The following is a 22,171-nucleotide window of genomic DNA, read 5'->3' on the forward strand; positions in this document are numbered from 1 at the left end:
TCACCCCAATTGTGGCTCTTCATCTCCAAACACTTGGTCTTTTTTTTTTTTTTTTTTAAAGGAATGTGATGTGCTTAAACCAGATCTTTTTTCTTTCTATTTGGCAGGTACATAGGCACATGACCCTAGTATTTTCCTTCTCTATTTATTCCCTTCTATACTTTACCACAAATACTTCCACTTGACTCCCTCCTCTGGTCTCTGTTCTATGAACCATCTAGATTATCATTCCAAATGAATACATTTGTGTTTGAGCCCTTAAATGCAAGAATATTTCCCTTCCTGGTCTCTCCAAGGCTAACAGGCTAACTAGACTCAGAACAGGACTTTAATCTAAGCTGGCAACAAGTGCTTACCTGTCCTGAATGACCTAAGCTGCAATCATCCTGGGTCACAATCATCAGAGGAACAGATATTATTTTTCTCCTATTGCACGAAGTGGACAAAGGTTGTCTAGATGGTGCAGAATGGATCTCGATAAAGCCAGAGCTCTTTGTGAAATAAGAAAAATCTCAAGAATGGGCATGTGACTGCTAAGCAAGCTCTGTGGGAGAGCTCAACCTATAATATTACAAGTGGCATGAGTAAGATCAACATGAACTCATCTCTCAAATCCCCAAATCTTAGGTTTCAATGTCTCTTACAAAGTTCCAGGAGAGTTAAGCTTAGGACCAATATAAAGGAAGACTACTCCAAACTGTAGGTAGTAAATGCACGGCACTCATTACCCAGGGAGGGAATACAATCAGAATACAGAAAAAAAATCAGGGCAACATTTATGAATTGCAGAGCCATATATGAGTAAAACTGGATGGATCTTGAACTACTCATTTTCAACCCTAGTCCTATGTGAAAGTCTCATGTCTCTCTCCTAGGTCCTAGTATTCCAATTCAGTAGGTTGGAGTGGGGTCTGTATATAGTTGCAAAGCTCCCCCAGGTGATTCTGATTTATAACCAGGTTTGAGGACCACTACTTGAATAACTTGAATAACCTTTAACCTGCTGGATAGGTCTGACCCAGCCTGGTCATCCTTACGGTCCTAATTGTCAAACTGCTTGGTTGATGAATGACAACTCAAACAGATACAGCTGGTATACTTGCAACATAAGAACAAATTCCAGAGCAGTCATTAGACCCTGAATCTACAGATCAAATCAAGCAGTATAATAATGCTCTGGTCCCTGGCTCATTTAGAGTCTTCTCCAAGATCTCTAAGTCTTTCCCACCTTAGGGATGAATCAGCGGAGGCATTTAAAACAAGGTACTACTTTTGGAAGGAAATATTCAGATTTGCTTATAAGAATAAGATGCAGACTTCTTTTTTCTTTTCTTCTCTTTTTTTTTTTTTTTTTGAGATGGAATCTCTCTTTGTTCCCCAGGCTGGAGTGCAATGGCACGATCTCGGCTCACTGCAGTCTCCACCTCCTGGGTTCAAGCGATTTTCCTGCCTCAGCCTCCTGAGTAGCTGGGATTACAGGCAGGCACCACCACGCCCAGCTAATTTTTGTACTTTTAGCAGAAATGGGGTTTCCCCATATTGACCAGGCTGGTCTCGAACTCCTGACCTCAAGTGATCCACCCGCCTCAGGCTCCCATATTGCTGGGATTATAGGCATGAGCCACCGCGCCCAGGCAGATGCAGGCTTCTTTACATATTTCTGTCACGGCTCTTTTTGCACAATGTTTAACACAGTACTAGGAATTCGTTTATTCAGTAAACATTTATTGATTAAAAATTAGTTACATACCCAATGCCAATAGTTTGTTGCTGAGGATATAAATAATTAAATAAGGCAGTGATAAAACAGACCAGATGTGATCTCTAGCTTCTTAGTTACCTAATAAGCTCTCAAAAATATTCTTTTATCATAGTGGCTGGACACAGTGGAAAACTCTACTTAAGGGTCATCCTACCCTCTTAGGAACACAACATTTAAGTTCTTTCGAAGACCGAGCTACCCTGGGGCCAAGAACAACTATAAAAAAAGTGCCTACCTTTTCTTCTCAAATGTACCTACAAGTGAAGGTTAAAAATGAACTTCTGGCTGGGCACGTTGGCTCACGCCAGTAATCCCAGCACTTTGGGAGGCCAAGGCAGGCAGATCCTGAGGTCAGGAGTTCAAGACCGGCCTGAGCAACATGGAGAAACCCCCGTCTCTACTAAAAATACAAAATTAGCCGGGCGTGGTGGTGCATGTCTGTAATCCCAGCTACTCAGGAGGCTGAGGCAGGAGAATCGCTTGAACCCAGGAGGCAGAGGTTGCAGTGAGCCGAGATTGCGCCATTGCACTCCAGCCTGGGCAACAAGATCGAAACTCTGTCTCAAGAAAAAAAAAAAAAAGAACATCTGGAGAATGAGAACTATGCTATATTCATCTTTGAATTTCCAGTACCAGGTACAGTACCTTGCACATAGTAAATGTTCAGTGTTTTAAATTTTTTTTTTTTTTTTTTGGAGACAGAGTCCCACTCTGTCACAGCCTGGAGTGCAGTGGTGCGATCTCAGCTCACTGCAACTTCTGCCTCCCAGGTTCAAGCAATTCTCTTGCCTCAGCCTCCCGAGTAGCTGGGGCTACAGGCACCTGCCACCACACCCAGCTAATTTTTTGTATTTTAGTAGAGATGGGGTTTCACCATGTTGCCCAGGCTGGTCTCAAACTCCTGATCTCAGACAATCCACCTGCCTCGGCCTCCCACAGTGCTAGGATTACAGGCGTGAGCCACCGCGCCTGGCCCAGTGTTTTTAAATTTTAATTAATTAATTAATTTTGAGACAGGGTCTGGCTCTGTCACCCACGCTGGAGTGCAGTGGCCCCATCTCGGCTCACTGTAACCTCTGCCTCCTGAGCTCAAGTGATCCTCCCACCTCAGCCTCTGAGTAGCTGGGACTGCAGGCATGTGCCATCATGCCTGGCTAATTTTTGTTTTTTTTTTTTTGGTAGAGATGGAGTCTCACTATGTTGCCTAGGCTGGTCTTGATCCTCCCACCTCAGCCTCCCAAAGTGAAGTAATTGCAGGCATGAGCCACCGCACCCAGCCTGTTCAGTGTTTTTGAATGAGTGAATGAATGAATGAAGCTGGAATCCCAGTTCTGCCACTAACTGTGTATCTTTGTACAAGTCACAGATTCTTTGTAACCCTTTTTTCATGACTGGGATAATAACTACCTTGCTTATTTGTTGTTATGTGACTGGAGGTCATGTGTTCTAAGAATCACTGGCAGCTGGGCTTGGTGGCCTGTAATCCCAACATTTTGGGAGGCTGAGATGGGAGGATCACTTGAGCCCACAAGTTTGAGACCAGCCTGGGAAACAGAGGGAGACCTCATCTCCACAAAAAAATTAAAAACTAGCTGGGTGCGGTGAGCGCGTGCCTATAGTCCCAGCTACTGGGAAGGCTGAGGAAAGAGGATCATTTTTGAGCCCAGGAGGTCAAGCCTACAGTGAGCCATGATTGCACCACTGCACTCCAACCTGGGCGACAGAGTGAGACCCTGTCTCAGAAAAAAAAGGAAGAAAATTGGCACTCTGCCCGGCATTCAGCAGGTGCTCAACAAATGGTTGTGGTGATGCTGTATGGTTGTTACTCTGAGAACGGAGAAGCAGAAGCTTCCAAGAACCAACTTGTATGGTCAAAGTGACATCTAGTGGTAAACTTTTAGAACACACACCAAAAGCACAGTCAATTGCTGGTTTGAAATTTAAATTGAGGAACGACTGGGAACTAACAGGGCACCTGATTTACATAAGTACAGTAACATTATTTAATTCTCACCAGTGATTTTTTTTTTTTGAAACGGAGTCTCACGATTTACATAAGTACAGTAACATTATTTAATTCTCACCAGTGATTTTTTTTTTTTTTTTTTTGAAACGGAGTCTCACTCTATCGCCCAGGCTGGAGTACGGTGGCGCGATCTCGGCTCACTGCAACCTCCGCCTCCCAGGTTCAAGCAATTCTCCTGCCTCAGCCTCCCATGTAGCTGGGACTACAGATGCTGGCCACCACGCACGGCTAATTTTTGTATTTTTAGTAGAGATGGGGGTTTCGCCATGTTGATCAGGCTGGTCTCGAACTCCCGACCTTAGGTGATCCTCCTGCCTCAGCCTCCCAAAGTTCTAGGATTACAGGGGTGAGCGACCGCACCTGGCTTCACGAGTGATTTTCAATCCTGGATGCAGATTAGAATGACGTGTGAAGCTTTAAAAATCTACTGGTGTCTGGATCTCACCCTTGGAGACACCGATTTAACTTGCAGGAGGTGTGACTCAGGCTGTCACATTTTTAAACTGAGATTTTAACATGCAGCCTGGTTGGGAACCACATGCAAGAGACCCATGAGATAGTCTTCTTCTCGTTTTACAAATGATGAAAGTAAAAGTCAGAAGGATAAAGTAATTTGCACAAAGTCACACATTTATTATTAGCAGTAGGTAATTTGAACTTGCGTCTACCATTTTCCCACAATACCACGTTGCTTTGCAGAGGCTTTTGGAAGTCTGATGTGCTCCACTTAGCTTCTGTCTGGGGGAGTCTCAAACTCAGAAGCGTTAGGAAATTGCATGGTGCTGTGAGCTGAAGCCCTCCAAACAACAGTTTGGTGTTGATGGGATAGTGTGGTCTAATGAAGGCACTAACTGCCTGATCCTCTCTCTGGATTCTTTTTTTTTAAGACAAGGTCTTGCTTTGTTGCCTAGGCTGGAATGCCGTGGCATGATCACAGCTCACTACAGCCTTGAACTCCTGGGCTCAGCTGGGACCAGAGGCGCATGCCACCATGCCCAGCTATCTTTGTATTTTTTGTAGAGATGGGGTTTTGCCATGTTGCTCAGGCTGGTATTTTTATGTTTTGTAGAGACGGGGGTCTCCCTATGTTGCAATGAACATTCATGTCAATTTCAATTTTTTAAAAATTATTTCAAAAGAAACTCATTGTAATTGTTTGTGTTAAAAAATGATAACTTGCCCAGGTGCAGTGGCTCATGCCTGTAATCTCAGCACTTTGGGAGGCCAAGGCGAGTGGATCACTTGAGGTCAGGAGTTTGAGACCAGCCTGACCAACATGGCAAAACCCCGTCTACACTAAAAATACAAAAATTAGCTGGGCATGGTGGTGGGTACCTGTAATCCCAGCTACTCAGGAGGCTAAGGCAGGAGAATGGCTTGAACCTGGGAGGTGGAGGTTGCAGTGAGCCAAGACTGTGCCACTGTACTCCAGCCTGGGCGACACAAGACTCTGTCTCAAAAACAAACAAACAAAAACCTTAAGCATACACATTAAAAATCTACCAAAACTTTTTAAAATTGAGTTTTGGCACTTCATTTTTAAAAATATAACTGGGGTCTCAAAAAGGAGTAACCAGGCCGGGCGCGATGGCTCACGCCTATAATCCCAGCACCTCGGGAGGCCGAGGCCGGCAGATCATGAGGTCAGGAGATTGACACCATCCTGGCTAACACGTTGAAACCCCGTCTCTACTACAAAAATACAAAAAATTAGCCGGGCTTGGTGGCGGGCCCCTGTAGTCCCAGCTACTCGGGAGGCTGAGGCAGGAGAATGGCGTGAACCCGGGAGGCGGAGTTTGCAGTGAGCCGAGATCGTGCCACTGCACTCCAGCCTGGGCAACAAAGACTCCGTCTCAAAAAAAAAAAAAAAAAAAAAAAAAGAGTAACCAGCTTGCTCTTGACCTCTGAAAGGCTCTGTTGCTGCCTCCAACAGGAAAAGCCCATTTTATCCAATTAGACAACAAATCCCCAAAGTCAGAAAAACCACGTGATATTTGCTGGCATATCCATGATGACTACTAATTATGTATTTGGTAAATGTTTGCTGACAATATAGCCCATCAAGAAATGATGGGAGGCCGGGCGAGGTGGCTCACGCCTGTAATCCCAGCACTTTGGGAGGCCGAGGCGGGCGGATCACGAGGTCAGGAGATCGAGACCATCCTGGCTAACACAGTGAAACCCCGTCTCTGCTAAAAATACAAAAAAATTAGCTGAGCGCGGTGGCAGGCGCCTGTAGTCCCAGCTATTCGGGAGGCTCAGGCAGGAGAATGGCGTGAACCCGGGAGGCGGAGCTTGCAGTGAGCCAAGATCGTGCCACTGCACTCCAGCCTGGGCGACAGAGCCAGACTCCGGCTCAAAAAAAAAAAAAAAAAAAAAAAAAAAAAGATGGGAAGGCTGGGTGCGGGTGGCTCATGCCTGTAATCCCAGCACTTTGGGAGGCTGAGGCAGGTGGATCACTTGAGGCCAGGAGTTTGAGACCAGCTTGGCTAACATGGTGAAACCCTGTCTTTACTAAAAAAATATTAATATTAGCCGGGTGTGGTGGCTCACACAGGTAATCCCAGCTACTCAGGAGGCTGAGGCGTGAGAATCACTTGAAAACCAGAGGTGGAGGTTGTAGTGAGCCAAGGTCATAACACTGCACTCCAGTCCGGATGAAAGAGCGAGAAACTCTGTCCCTTAAAAAAAAAAGAAAACAAAGAAATGATGGGACAGGGTGAGGGTAGGGGAGAGGAAATTCTAACACAGGTGCTTTCCTTCTGACCCACAACCCCCACTTTGCTGTTGGTCTGGCTGACGTGGTTCACAAGGGGGATGGTAACTTAGATGGAACGTGTAAACCAATGGAAACATGAACCTTGATTGAAAAATGAAAAATTTCTCTAGATCCTGACTAAGGGAAGGTCAGCATGTTTCTCCCACGTGCTGGTCCAAACAGAAGCTTTCTTTTACGGCAGGATAGGGATCAGTCCCTTGTCTAATCAAGCAGTGGAGTTAATGAGTATGGCAGAAGCAAGGGAGAGGAAAGATCACAAAAGGAGCAATGAAAAGGAAACACCTGACACATTTATCTTTGTGAGAAGTGAGAATCACCTGTAAATGCCTCAGCCAGGAAGGACAGGTAGGGCCCTTTATAAAAGGATTTGTGGAACTTCTGGAGTATTTTGTCATTATAACATTTTGTTAATAGATTAACAAGGCTGGGCGCAGTGGCTCACACCTATAATCCTAGCACTTTGGGAGGCCAAGGCAGGCGGATTCACTTGAGGTCAGGAGTTCGAAACCAGCTTGGCCATCATGGTGAAACCCCATCTCTACTAAAATTACAAAAAATTAGCTGGGCATGTGGTATGCGCCTGTAATCCCAGCTACTCAGGAGGCTGGGGCGGAGAATCGCTTGAACCTGAGAGGCGGAGGTTGCAGTGAGCCGAGATCATGCCACCCCGACTCCAGCCTGGACAACAGAGCGAGACTCCATCTCAAAAAAAAAAAAAAAAAAGATTAACAAAAACATGGCTGGGCACAGTGGCTCAAGCCTGTAATCCCAGCACTTTAGGAGGGCAGATCATTTGAGCCCAGGAGTTTGGGACTGGCCTAGGCAGCATAGCGAGACCCCATCTCTACAAAAAATATAAAAATTAGCCAGGCGTTGTGGTGCATGCCTGTGGTCCCAGCTACTGAGGAGGCTGAGGTGGGAGAGTCACTTGAGCCCAGAAGGTTGAGGTTGCAGTGAGCCAAGATCTTACCACCACACTTCAGCATGGGCAACAGAGTGAGACCCCGTCTCAAAAACAACAACAACAACAACAAACACAAAACACAAAAAAACAAAACCGTGATAGTAAGGAGAGCAGATGCCTGCTTTTCTGTTGTGAAGAAACTTGGGAACCACTGTGGAAACAGGAGAGGGGAAAGGAGCTGTCATGGACCCTTGCTGAGCTCCTTCCTTCCCCCAGCCTTTTCTCCCATCCCTCCCCTTACCTGGAAGGTCCTCTCTCCTCCTCTCTGCCTAAATCTTGTGCCATCTCAGATCCAACACAAATTCCCATGTCTCCATGACGACTCCTGCCCCCCTTCCCTGAACTCCTACAGCACATCTGCTGTATACCACACAATTCTCACTAAATTAAGCATATTGTCTTTGAAAGGTTCTTGTGTGTCTGTCTTCTAAAACCCCTTGTAAACTCCTCGAGGACAAGGGCCATTTCTTCTGCTGCTGCTCCGTCTCCCACAGTGCTGATGGCCTAATAGACCCTCTGTATGGTCTTGCTGGCTGACTGACTGAAGGGTTCAGTTAGGCTCTCTTGCTCCTGCCAGCAAAGCAAAGAGTGCACAATAAAGTCCTTTCACTATGAAATGACAAATTCAAAGATAGAGGGGCTGAGAAAGTGCTCATACAGAATTATTCATTGTCTTGAATGTCTCATAGTAGCCAGATCCCAGAATCCTCAGGTTAGATGCGGAAGTAACTTTGATCCATGTGATAGTGCTTTTTAGATTAGTATTTCACTTAAAGGGAAAGTGTAAAGTAATACACATTCCATGGGTTACATGAGTCAAGGAAAGGGAAGAGTTTCTGTTACGAAGTTAGCTCATATCCCCAAAGACCCCCCACCACCGTGTTTCATAGCAGTTAGGAATTTATAGAAGAAAATATTGCGTGCGCTCTCTCACTCTCTCTCTCTCTCTACATATATATATATATATATATATATTTTTTTTTTTTTTTTTTTTTTTTTTTTTTTAGACGGTGGAGCCTTACTCTGTTGCTCAGGCTGGAGTGCAGTGGCGAGATCTTGGCTCACTGCAACATCCGCCTCCCAGGTTCAAATGATTCTCCTGCCTCAGTCTCCGGAGTAGCTGGGATTACAGGTGCCTGCCACCACGCCCCGCTAATTTTTGTATTTTTAGTAGAGACGGGGTTTCACTATGTTGGCCAGGCTGGTCTCGAAATCCTGACCTCAGGTGATCTGCCTGCCTCGGCCTCCCAAAGTGCTGGGATTACAGGCATGAGCCTCCGTGCCCGGCCTTGCTTTTTATATTTTTGACAATAACAGAGCCACGGGAAGAAAGGATGTGATTAGGGGAAGAAAAAAGGGGAGAGGTTCATGTTGTCTTTATTTTCATTAATGAATGTCTCAAACATTTTAGGGTATAAATAGCAATCAGTATTTAGGAAAGGAAGCTGGATTCACACTACTTGGAAATCTGGGTCTTTCCTCATCCATGGCAATTTTTGGGTATCATGTGCTCTTACAGAATCTCATCTTATGATATAGATTCAGCTTACAGCTATTCTATGATGCTTGAGTATTTCAAATATTAAGTACATTGAGGCTCATGAGAATTGCTAATCTGCCATGTGAAACTGCGGAGTTGTTTCCCAAGGGTAGAGATGCATTCACATCCACCCACACAGTACAAAGGGGGAAATGATTACGCTGGCCTGGATTTTTTGTAATAGTCCCGTGACATGGCTTCCACATTGCTCTGTGGGCTGTGGTTAAAGAACCTAATCTAGAACAAGACTAGACTTGTAGATTTAAAAAGTCACCTAAGCTGTTTCTTTCCTAGACAAATGGGATTCTAGTTTGGGTTTTATTTTATTTTATTATTTTTTGAGACAGTCTCATTCTGTCATCCAGGCTGGAATGCTGTGGCGCAATCTCAGCTCACTGCAAACTCTGCTCCCGGGGTTCAAGCTATTCTCCTGCCTCAGCCCACCTAGTAGCTGGGATTACAGGTGTGTGCCACCACACTCAGCTAATTTTTTTGTATTTTAGTAGAGACGAGGTTTCACCATGTTAGCCAGGATGGTTTCAAACTCCTGGCCTCATGTGATTCACCCACCTTGGCCTCTCAAAGTGCTGGGATTACAGGCATAAGCCACAGTGCCCAGCCCTAATTTGAGTTTCAGAGGGCAATTTGTACCGTTTGGAAAAGATGCTGGATCCTTCAATATTACTGCTTTAGAAAGATTTGGAACTCTGTCCCATATTTAGTACATGACCTTTCTGGGGCGTGGAAAAATATGCTCTGTCATCTAATGTGATGTCAATTTTCTTTAACCTTCCGTGTAAATAGTGCGCATTAAGACATGAGGTCTACTGTTAAATAATTTCTCTTTATAAACATAGTGACAACAAGATTGTACAGTATCAATTAAAAAGACCCAATGTGACCAGGTCCACTGCTTCCTGCATCTTGAAGTAAGACAAGTGTTCAGCTTAGAGATGAGCACCTTTCTTTCCAGAGGGAGAAGACATGATGGGAGAAAAAAATGTTCTCTCTGAGAATTTACCCAGATAAAGAGCTGGGTAGTCGGATCTAAATGGTCCCACAGCATTCCTTTTCTCGCGGGAGGTGCGTAAATCTTTGACAAGTGGTGAACGAACTTTGCTTCGTGTGGTTAGGCCTGGGACTGAACTTTGTAACCAGGGATTTGGTGCGCGGGGCTTCACAGGCTGCAGAGAAACATGAAAACATGAGTGCATATGCCAAACGTGTCTCGTGTGAGCGACAGAGCCCAAGTGAAGGCTTCTTTGGCTATAGTGTGTCTCCTTTTTTTTTTTTTTTTTTTTTTTGAGACGGAGTCCCACTCGCCCAGGCTGGAGTTCAGTGGCGCAATCTCGGTTTACTGCAATCTCCGACTCCCGGGTTCAAGTGATTCTCTTGCCTCAGCCTCTGAAGCAGCTGGGATTACAGGCGCCCGCCACCACGCCCAGCTAATTTTTTTTTTTTTTTTTTTTTGAGATGGAGTGTCACACTCTCTCCCAGGCTGGAGGGCAGTGGCGCGATCTCGGCTCACTGCAAGCTCCGCCTCCCGGGTTCACGCCATTCTCCTGCCTCAGCCTCCCGAGTAGCTGGGACTACAGGCGCCCACCACCACGCCCAGCTAATTTTTTGTATTTTTAGTAGAGACGAGGTTTCACCGTGTTAGCCAGGATGGTCTCGATCTCCTGACCTTGTGACCAGCCCGCCTCGGCCTCCCAAAGTGCTGGGATTACGGTGTCAGACACTGCGCCCGGACTTTTTTCTTTCTTTCTTTCTTTCTTTTTTTTTTTTTTTTGAGACGGAGTTTCCCTCTTGTTGCCTAGGCTGGGGTGCAATGGTGCGATCTCGGCTCACCGCAACCTCCGCCCCCAGAGTTCAAGGGATTCTCCTGCCTCAGCCTCCCAAGTAGCTGGGATTACAGGCATGTGCCACCACACCCTACTAATTTTGTATTTTTACTAGAGACAGCGTTTCTCCATGTTGGCCAGGCTGGTCTCGAACTCAGGTGATCTGCCGGCCTCGGCCTCCCAAAGTGCTGGGATTACAGGCATGAGCCTCCACTCCCGGCCACGCCCAGCTAATTTTTTTGTATTTTTAGTAGAGACAGGGTTTCACCATGTTGGCCAGGCTGGTCTTGAACTCCTGACCTCATGATCTGCCTGCCTCAGCCTCCCAAAGTGCTGAGGTTACAGGCGTGAGCCACCATGCCCAGAGATTATTCTTTAATTAATCTCAAAAGCCGAACACCAGGGAAGTCTCTCTCAGCCTACTCTGGCTTGAAAAGCTGCCCATTAAAAAATAAAAATAAAAGCCTAACACCAGAGTTCGATATATGTTCACTCACACATTTGTAGAAGGAACACAAATATCTCTTATAATATTCTTTACTTCACTAATAAGTTATAATTTCAGCTATACATTATATGGCATTATTACTAGTTAAGTAATAAAACCAATGTATTATTTATCTTGTTTTTCATTTCTTAAAAAAATGAATAATTGGCTGGGCACGGTGGCTCACACCTGTGATCCCAGCACTTTGGGAGGCCGAGGCAGGCAGCTCACTTGAGGTTGGGAGTTCAAGACCAGCCTGGCCAACATGGTGAAACCCCATCTCTACTAAAAATACAAAAATTAGCCAGGCATGGTGCAGATGCCTGTAATCCCAGCTACTCGGGAGGCTGAGGCAGAAGAATCGCTTGAACCAGGAGGCAGAGGTTGCAGTGAGCCAAGATTGTGCCACTGTACTCTAGCCTGGGCGACAGAGCGAGACTTTGTCTCAAAATAAAAAAAGATTAATCAATTATAATGGACCATATTATTTTAATTTTAATTTTCAAGATTTATTCTTATATTTGTTATATTTATTTTTAATATTTTATTACGTTTTTTGAATATATGTGAAATAAAAAATGAAGTCATGATACAAAGTAAGTCTGACCTGTACATGAATGTTTGTAGAAGCTTTATTATAATCACCCAAAACTAGAAGCAACCAAGATGTCTTTCAAGAAGTGAATGAACAAACTGGTGCACCTGCACAATGGAAGAGTATTCAGAGGTAAAAAGAAACGATGCCTGGCACGGTGGCTCATACTTGTAATCTCAGCACTTTGGGAGGCCAAGGCAGGCAGATCACAAAGTCAGGAGTTCGAGACCAGCCTGACTAACATGGTGAAACCCTGTCTCTTGTAAAAATACAAAAATTACCTGGGCGTGGTGGCATGTGCCTGTAATTCCACTACTTAGGAGGCTGAGGCAGAAGAATCTATTGAACCCGGGGGTCAGAGGTTGCAGTGAGCCGAGAACACACCACTGCACTCCAGCCTGGGCAGCAGAGCAAGACTCCATCTCAAAAAAGAAAGAAAGAAAGAAAGAAAGGAAGGAAGGAAGGAAGGAAGGAAGGAAGGAAGAAAGAAAGAAAGAAAGAAAGAAAGAAAGAAAAGAGCTGTGAAGCCAGAAAAAGACATGCATTATTTTAATTATTTTAGTAGAGACAGAACTAGTAGAGTTAATTATTTTAGTAGAGACATGAAACTCTTCAAATGTGTATTGCTGCCAGGAGGTTGGCTGACGTCTGTAATCCCAGCAATTTGGGAGGCTGAGGCAGGCAGATCACTTGAGGTCAGGAGTTTGAGACCAGCTTGGCCAACATGGTGAAACCCCATCTTTACTAAAAATACAAAAATTAGCCGGGGGTGGTGGTGCACGCCTGTAATCCCAGCTACTTGGGAGGCTGAGGCACGAGAATCACTTGAACCCGGGAGTCAGATATTGCAGTGAGGTGAGATGGTGCCACTGCACTTCAACCTGGGCAACAAAGTGAGACTGTGTCTCAAAGAAAAAAAAAGATATGTATTGCTAGGTGAAAGAAGGCAGCCTGAAAAGGCTACATACTGTATAATTCCAATTATATGACATTGTGTAAAAGACAAAACTATAGAGATAGTAAAAAAAAAAGGCCGGGCGTGGTGGCTCATGCCTGTAATCCCAAGCACTCTGGGAGGCCGAGGCGGGCGGATCACGAGGTCAGGAGATCGAGACCATCCTGGCTAACAAGGTGAAACCCCATCTCTACTAAAAGTACAAAAAAAAAAATTAGCTGGGCATGGTGGCGGGCACCTGTAGTCCCAGCTACTCGGGAGGCTGAGGCAGGAGAATGGCGTGAACCTGGGAGGCAGAGCTTGCAGTGAGCCGAGATCGTGCCACTGCACTCCAGCCTGGGCGACAGAGCGAGACTCCGTCTCAAAAAAAAATAAAAAAAAAAAAAAAAAAAACATCAGTAGTTGTCCAGCTACTCGGGAGGCTGAGGTGGGAGGATCACTTGAGCAGGGGCAGTTGAGGCTGCAGTGAGCCATGATCATGCCACTGCAATTCCAGCTTAGGCAACAGGAGGAGACCCTGTCTCAAAATAAAAAACAAAAACAAAACAAAAAAAGGAGAGGAAAAAAGAAAAATCAGTGGTTGACAGGTATTTGTGGGGAGGAAAGGAGGGTTGAATAAGTGAAGCACAGGCCGGGCACACTGGCTCACGCCTGTAATCCCAGCACTTTAGGAGGCCCAAGCAGGCAGATGACTTGAGGCCAAGAGTTTGAGACCAGCCTGGCCAACATGGTGAAACCCAGTCTATACTAAAAATACAAAAATTAGGCCGGGCACAGTGGATCACACCTGTAACCCCAGCACTTTGGAAGCCTGAGGCGGGCGGATCACCTGAGGTCAGAAGTTCAAGACCAGCCTGGCCAATGTGGTGAAACTCTGTCTCTACTAAAAATACAAAAATTAACCGGGCATGGTGGCGGGCGATTGTAATCCTAGCTACTCGGGAGGCTGAGGCAGAAGAATTACTTGAACCCAGAAGGCGGAGGCTGCAATGGGCCGAGACTGCGCCACTGCACTCCAGTCTGGGCGACAGAGCCAGACTTCGAGACTCCATCTCAAACAAAAAAAGGGAAGCACAGGAGACTTTTTAAGGTGGTGAAACTAATCTGAATATTCTGTATAATATATGATGGATACGTGACATTATTCATTTGTTAAAACCTGTAGAACTTTACAGCAAGAAGAGTGAACCTTATTTTTTGAGACAGAGTTTCACTCTTGTCACCCAGGCTGGAGTGCAATGGTGCAATCTCGGCTCACCGTAACCTCCGCCTTCCAAATTCAAGCTTCTTTTAAATGCCTCAGCCACCCCAGTAGCTGAGATTACAGGCACGCACCACCATGCCCAGTTAGTTTTTGTATTTTTAGTAGAGACGGGGTTTCACCATGTTGGCCAGGCTGGTCTCGAACTCCTGGCCCTCAGGTGATCCACCCATCTCAGCCTCCCAAAGTGCTGGGATTGCAGGCATGAGGCACCCCACCCAGCCAGAGTAAACGTTAATGTATGCAAATTAAAACAAAAACATTTAGGAAGTAAGGGGATCTAGGAAGGAATACGGACTGCATGTAGCAAGAGAACCAAATGTATAGAACAACTTCAGTGAAGGGAGTAGGAAAAACTTCGGAAATGTGTGGAATCTATAAGACTAAATACAACAGGAATTGCACATAGCACTGTACTCTAGTTAATAAAATTGTTTCCCAGGGGAGTGTGGGTTAATATTTCTGATTTATGTATGGAAAATTGGAACATGAAGTATACTAATAATAATTGTAATGATTACCTTAAAGAAATATAGACAGTCTTCTAGTCATGGAGAATAAATTTTAAAACCTTCATTTTTTACATCAGGTGTTTTTTATTTGTTTGTTTGTTTTTTAGAGACCTGGTCTTACTATGTTGCCCCAGGTGCCAGAGTGCAGGAGCTAGTACCTATTCACAGGCACGATCATAGCTCACTATAAACTTGAACTCCTGGGCTCAAGTGATCCTCCTGTCTCTGGCCTCACATGTAGCTAAAACTACGTGTACCATCATGCCCCAACCCTCAATTTAAATACAGATTTTTGTTGCAGATGTGATGATGAAAAATAAATACTTTCAAGCACAATTGTATATTAGGATAAAATTCTGTGTGGAAGTTACTTCGTAAAGGAAATGCGAGCTTTTTTTTTAAGATGTAATTTTAATTTTAAAGAAGAGCTTACATATTTTATTTTTAAAATGGATGATGGTAGTTATCAAACTGTTATGGCATTTAGATTCAAATGGATGCATTTAAATTCAGTTTTGAACTTAAAATATCAATATGTAAAGCTGGAATACTTACATGTTTGAAATTAAACTCTGCTTCTATTTAAAATGAAAACATTTTAGATGTCAATTTTTTTTTTTTTTTGAGACGGAGTCTCATCTCTGTCACCCAGGCTGTAGTGCAGTGGCTCAATCTCAGGCTCACTGCAACCTCCGCCTCTCAGGTTCAAGCGATTATCCTGTCAGCCTCCCGAGTAGCTGGGATTACAGGCATGCACCACCCATACCTGGCTAATTTTTCTTTATTTTCAGTAGAGATGGGGTTTTACCATGTTGGCCAGGCTGGTCTCAAACTCCCGACCTCAGGTGATCCACTTACCTCTGCCTCCCAAGGTGCTGGGATTGCAGGCGTGAGCCATTATGCCTGGCCTCATTTTAGATGTCAATTTAAGAAGGTAAAGAGGTGACATCATTTTTCAAAATTATTTTATAGGTTATATGAGCAAGCAAAAGAGTTGGAAATTCAACATCCTAGATAGCATCTGTTATGACGTATAGCAAGACTCAGCCAATTTGTTCTGTAAAAGGCCAGATAGCAGATATTTCAGGCTTTTGGGGCCAGATGGCCTATTCAAACTGTGGTTTTTTGTTTGTTTGTTTGTCATTGAGAGGGAGTCTTGCCCTGTTGCCCAGGCTGGAGTGCAGTGGCGCGAACTTGGCTCACTACAACCTCTGTCTCCCGCGTTCAAGCAATTCTGGTGCCTCAGCCACCTGAGTAGCTGGGATTACAGGCACATGCCACCACACCCGGCTACTTTTTGTATTTTTTAGTAGAGACGGGGTTTCACTATGTTGGCCAGGCTGGTCTCGAACTCCTGGCCCCAAGTGATCCGCCCGCCTCAGCCTCCCAAAGTGCTGGGATTACAGGCATGAGCCACCACACCCAGCCTAAACTTTATATTAACATCCTAAAGTTAAACATGAAAATTCTTCTATAACAAATAATCCCATTACCCAGAGGGAACTTCTGTCTTCAGTTTGGTTTATATCTTTCCGGATATTCAACTATGCAGGCAGACACACACACACACACACACACACACACACACCCTATATGGTTTTAAATAAATTTTACATAATGTAGGCTCATGCCTGTAATCCCAGCACTTTGGAAGGCTGAGGCAGGTGAATCACCTGAGGTCAGCAGTTTGAGACCAGCTTAGCCAATATGGTGAAACCCTGTCACTACTAAAAATAGAAAAATTGGCTGGGCATGGTGGCAAGCGCCTGTAATCCCAACTACTTGGGAGGCTGAAGCAGGAGAATTGCTTGAACCTGGGAGGTGGAGGATGCAGTGAGCCGAGATTGCACCACTGCACTCCAGCCTGGGTGACAGAGGGAAACTCTGCCTCAAAAAAGAATAAAGAATAAAGAAAAGAAAAGAAAATTATATATAATGTACATTGGCTGCATTTTTTAAGCAAAAAATGGGACAACATATTGTTCTGTAATTTGATTTTTTAATGCGTTATAGACATTTCCTTGTCATTCTTTTAAATAACTACTGATTGGTAGATATTTGAGTAATTTCCAGTTTTGAAATTAAAAGCAACAACCATCTATGTATAAATATCTTTGTACACATGGGTGAATTTTTTTTTTTTTTTTTGAGACAGAGTTTGGCTCTATTGCCCAGGCTGGAGTGCAGTGGCGCCATCTCAGCTCACTGCAACCTCTGCATCCCAGGCTCAAGCCATCCTCCCACCTTAGCCTCCCTAGTAGCTGGGACCACAGGTGTACATCACCATGCCTGGCTAATTTTTGTATTTAAAATTTTTCGGCTTGGCATGGCAGCTCATTCCTGTAATCCCAGCACTTTGGGAGGCCAAGGCAGTTGGATCACTTAGGGCAAGGAGTTCGAGACCAGCCTGGCCAACATGGCAAAACCCCATCTCAACTAAAAATACAAAAATTAGTTGGGCATCGTGGCACATGCCTGTAATCCAAGCTACTCAGGTGAGGCACAAGAATCGCTTGAACCTGGCAGGTGGAGGTTGCAGTGAGCCAAGATCACGCCACTGCATTTCAGGCTAGGCGACAAAGCAAGACTGTCTCAAAAAAAAAAAAAAAAAAAAAAACTGCTGATTTTTCATAGCGACAGCGTCTCACCATGTTGCTCAGGCTGGTCTGGAACTCTTGAGCTCAAGCAATCCACCTGCCTCAGCCTACCAAAGTGTTGGGATTATAGGTGTTAGCCACTGCACCTGGCCAGTGAATATTTTTTAAGGATAGATTTCTAGATGTAGAATTACTACTGGGTCAAAGGTATCAAAATTTTGTATTGATGAATTGTCATCTAAAAGTTTTTACCAGGGTTTCTCAATCCTGGTACTATTGACATTTGGGCCCAGATAGTCCTTTGTTATGGGGTTTCATTGTACATTGTAGAATGTTTTACAGCATCCCTCGATGCTAGTAGCACCCCCACTGTTGGACAACCAAAAATATCTCTAGATATTGCTAAATGACCCCTGGGGGTGCAAAATAGCCCCAGGTTCAGAACCACTGCCTCAGACATTTGCTTTCTTTTACTTTCCTTTTATTTCTGTTTCTCACCATCTCCCTTTCAACAACTCATGCTATCCTTCCTTCTTAAAGAAAAGACATTTAAAGGAACTTATGAGGCTGGGTGTGGTGGCTCACGCCCGTAATTCCAGCACTTTGGGAGACTGAGGCAGGTGGCTTGCCTGAGCCCAGGAGTTCAAGACCAGCTTGACCAACATGGCGAAACCCCGTCTCTAGTGAAAATACAAAAATTAACTGGGTGTGATGGCCTGCGCCTGTAATCCCAGCTACTTGGGAGGTGGAGACAGGAGAATTGCTTGAACCCAGGAGGCGGAGATTGCAGTGAGCCGAGATTGTGCCATTGCACTCCAGCCTGGGCAACAGAGTGAGACTCTGTCTTGAAAAAAAAAAGAAAGGAACTTATAATTTAGTATATATCACCCTTCTTTCCCAGTATATTTACACTTTAGATATAGATGAAGTGAAAGTGACAATGACTAATTCAAGAATAACTATCTAATGATGGGATGAATTTTGATGGGAGAGATAATTTGGGGTACTTTCCTGATAGGCTTTAAATCATACTATGTATACTTAAACATCTTGTTGGCTCTATTCATCTTCTTTTCTGTAGAAGTTTCTCTGAATAACAATGATTAGCATCTATATTCAGAATGTCAAGTTCCTGGCCGAGCTCGATGGCTCACGCCTGTAATCCCAGCACTTTGGGAGGCCAAGGCGGGCGGATCATGAGGTCAGGAGATGGAGACCATCCTGGCTAACATGGTGAAACCCCGTCTGTACTAAAAATAATAATAATAATTAAAAAAAAGAATGTCAAGTTCCTTTGATTTTTTTAAAAGGGAATTCTATTGATTCAAAACAAAAAAAAAACAGAAGAGAAAGGTAAGCAATGCTTAAAAATCAAGAAAAATGAGATGAATTAGGGAAAGTAAAGTTTATTGTTTAAAAAATACTATATTTTGGCTGGGCACAGTGGCTCGCGCCTGTAATCCCAGCACTTTGGGAGGCTGAGGCAGGCAGATCACCTGAGGTCAGGAGTTTGAGACCAGCCTGGCCAACATGGGAAACCCCATCTCTACTAAAAATACAAAAATTAGTTGGGCATGGTAGGGGGTGCCTGTAATCCCAGCTACTCGGGAGGCTGAGGCAGGAGAAAATTGCTTGAATCTGGGAGGCAGAGGTTGTAGTGGGCCAAGATAGCACCACTGCACTCCAGCCTGGATGACAGAGCAAGACTCTATCTCAAAACAAACAAACAAACAAAGCCTATATTTTTAGCAGGGCATGGTGGCTCATGCTTGTAATCCCAGGGCAGTGTGCTAAATGCAAGACGGGATAGAAAAAGGCATAAGGAAGTCTTTTCCTTGAATTTTAGGAAGGAATGTGACAAGAACATGAATTACCAGCACAATGTGTTAAATTCATGTGAAAGAGTCAAAATTCTCTTGAGATGAAGGAGATGGTAGCGCCTTTGGAGAGGAGATGGAATGTGAAATGGGCTTTAATTAGGGTTTTGACAAAAGATAATTGGGGACAGTATGCAGAGGAAACAGCCTGAGAAAACATATAAAGGATGATATAGGTAAGCAACAGCAAACAGTCTAGCTTGTAGAAGTAGAGTTTACAGGGGTTGGGGATGATAGGCTGTAACATTATGTGACTTCAGTACCTAGCTGAGGAACTTGGATTTGTCAATGGGGCACCTGGGTAGATTTTGAGTAGGGTGATGACAGGTTTGGGGCCTCAACTTAGAAAATTCATCTTGTAGCTATCTGTGGTATAAATTGGCATGGGGGCTGATAAGTTTTGGCTCTGTGTCCCCACCCAAATCTCATGTTGAATTGTAATCTCCAATGTTAGAGGAGGGACCTGGTGGGAGGTGATTAGATCATGGGGGCAGATTTCCCCCTTGCTGCTCTCATGATGGTGGTTGAGTTCTCACAAGATCTGGTTGCTTTTGTTTGAGACGGAGTCTCGCTCTGTCACCCAGGCTGGAGTGCAGTGGCGTGATCTTGACTCACTGCGACCTCCACTTCCCGGGTTCATGCAATTCTCCTGCCTCAGCCTCCAGAGTAGCTGGGATGACAGGGGCGTGCCACCATGCCCGGCTAATTTTTTGTATTTTTAGTAGAGATGGGGTTTCACTGTGCTAGCCAGGATGGTCTTGATCTCCTGACCTCGTGATCCACCCACCTCGGCCTCCTGAAGTGCTGGGATTACAGGCATGAGCTTGCTTCCCCTTCACCTTCCACCATGATTTTAAGTTTCTTTAGGCCTCCCCAACCATGCTTCCTCTACAGCCTGAGGAACTGTGAGCCAATTAAACCTCTTTTCTTTATAAATTACTCAGTCTCAGGTAGTTCTTTATAGCAATGTGAGAATGGCTAATACAGGAGCAATTAATGGTAAAGAGACAGTCGGGCGCCGCGGCTCATGCCTGTAATCCCAGCACTTTGGGAGGCCGAGATAGGTGGATCACCTGAGGTCAGGAATTCGAGACCAGCCTGACCAACATGGTGAAACCCTGTCTCTACTAAAAATACAAAAATTAGCTTCGGTGGTAGCAGGTGCCTGTAATCCCAGCTACCTGGGAGGCTGAGGCAGGAGAATCGCTTGAACCTGGGAGGTGGAGGTTGCAGTGAGCCAAGATTGGGCCATTGCAACACAGAGGTTGGGGCAACACAGCAAGACCCTGTCTCAAAAAAATAAAATAAAAATAAAAAATAAAGGTAAAGAGACTAGTTGGGAGGCTATTTGTAATAAGCCAGGATTTGTCTGCCTCAACACTACACTACTGACATTTTGCATCAGACAATTATTTGTTGTGGGAGGGTTGTCCTTAGTATTGTAGAATGTTTAGTAGTGTCTCTAGTGTCTGTTTACTAGATGTTAGACAACCCCTCGCCCCCTATATGACATTGCCAAATGTCCCTATGGAGACAATATCACCCCCAGTTGATAACTGTGTGTGTAACAGACCATGTGAGAAATAAAAAAGGGTGGATGTTAGACATGGGTAAGGACAAAATCTAAAAGCCTTGGCAAGTGTTTGGATAGGCTTGCAACTGAGAAAGAGGGAGTGTTGAAAGCTCAAACAGAGAAAGGTCCTAGAGGCCATGTACTGTAGTCTAATATGCTTATCATTGCTTGAAACATTGTAAACCCTCTTGGAAGGCAGTTTGGTAAAACCTATTAATAATCACAAAAAGTATCTTACTTTTTGACCCAGCACTTTTATTTCTGGGAGTTTATCTTAAATGATTCAAATGAAGACAAGGAATCTTTATGTACAAAGCAATTCGTTGCATGACAGACAGTGACCATGTTCTCAAAAATTACACCCGCATGCCACCACATTGCCTGTTAAATTAGAGGCCCAGATTTAAGAACCTGAGTTTAAGAGCCAAAGAAATTGTAGCTAAAGCAACAAAATCCCAGAGGGGCAGGAAGGGCAGATATCAAGAATGCAAGTAGAGAAATTCTTAACTTCTTTTTCAGAGAGAGGACAATGAATTTGAGAATTTGTATTGGAGAAAAGAGGGAGAGAAGTTAGGTGGAGGAACTCCTAGATAAGGCTTCAATCAGTGAATTCATCTGCAGAGCAGAAGTTTCTGCGGAACTCAAACTGCCTGGGGGCATTCCTTGAAAACAAGAATTCTGCACTTTTTGGTGGGAACCTGCCGGTGGAACATCCTGTTCAGAAATGAGGACATCCAAGGAACACTGCAATGTGCAGAGACTAGAAGGAAAAAACAGTCAAGTAGCCATTTCTCCTGGGGAGTCTCTAGTAACTTGATTTTGTGCTTCTTCTTGTTTTTTGAGACAAGAGTCTCACTCTGTCGCCCAGGCGGGAGTGCAATGGCACGATCTCGGCTCACTGCAACCTCCACCTCCCGAGTTCAAGCAATTCTCCTGTCTCAGCCTCCCGAGTAGCTGGGACTACAGGTGCAAGTCACCACACCTGGCTAATTTTTGTAATTTTTAAATTATTATTTATTTTTATTTTTTTGAGGCGGAGTCTCGCTCTGTCGCCCAGGCTGGAGTGCAGTGGCGCCATCTCGGCTCACTGCAAGCTCTGCCTCCCGGGTTCACGCCATCCTCCTGCCTCAGCCTCCCGAGTAGCCGGGACTACAGGCGCCCACCACCACGTCCAGCTAATTTTTTGTATTTTTCTTTTTTAGTAGAGACGGGGTTTCACCGTGTTAGCCAGGATGGTCTCGATCTCCTGACCTCGTGATCCGCCCGCCTCGGCCTCCCAAAGTGCTGGGATTACAGGCGGAGCCACCGCGCCCGGCCAATTTTTGTAATTTTAGTAGAGACGGGGTTTCACCATACTGGTCAGGCTGGTCTCGAACTCCTGACCTCAGGTGATCCACACACC

At 44.7% G+C, this 22,171-nt stretch overlaps 1 protein-coding gene across 7 annotated transcripts in view; it reads right to left on the bottom strand.

Moving 5' to 3' along the window:
- Nucleotides 1-9,896: 9,896 nt before the first annotated feature.
- HEATR4 (HEAT repeat containing 4) overlaps nt 9,897-22,171 on the bottom strand; it is a 52,014-nt gene continuing 39,739 nt past the window's right edge. For all 7 annotated transcript variants that reach the window (XR_010151207.1, XM_063793656.1, XM_009428099.4 and 4 more), the window contains one exon: nt 9,897-10,255. Coding sequence is in view for 6 of the 7 variants with exons in the window: in XM_063793656.1 (XP_063649726.1) it covers nt 10,019-10,255 (237 nt within the window). In the remaining variant the exon portion in view is untranslated. The remainder of the gene's footprint in view (nt 10,256-22,171) is intronic.

Source organism: Pan troglodytes, chromosome 15, assembly GCF_028858775.2.
Source record: "Pan troglodytes isolate AG18354 chromosome 15, NHGRI_mPanTro3-v2.0_pri, whole genome shotgun sequence".
Taxonomy (NCBI): Eukaryota; Metazoa; Chordata; class Mammalia; order Primates; family Hominidae; genus Pan; species Pan troglodytes.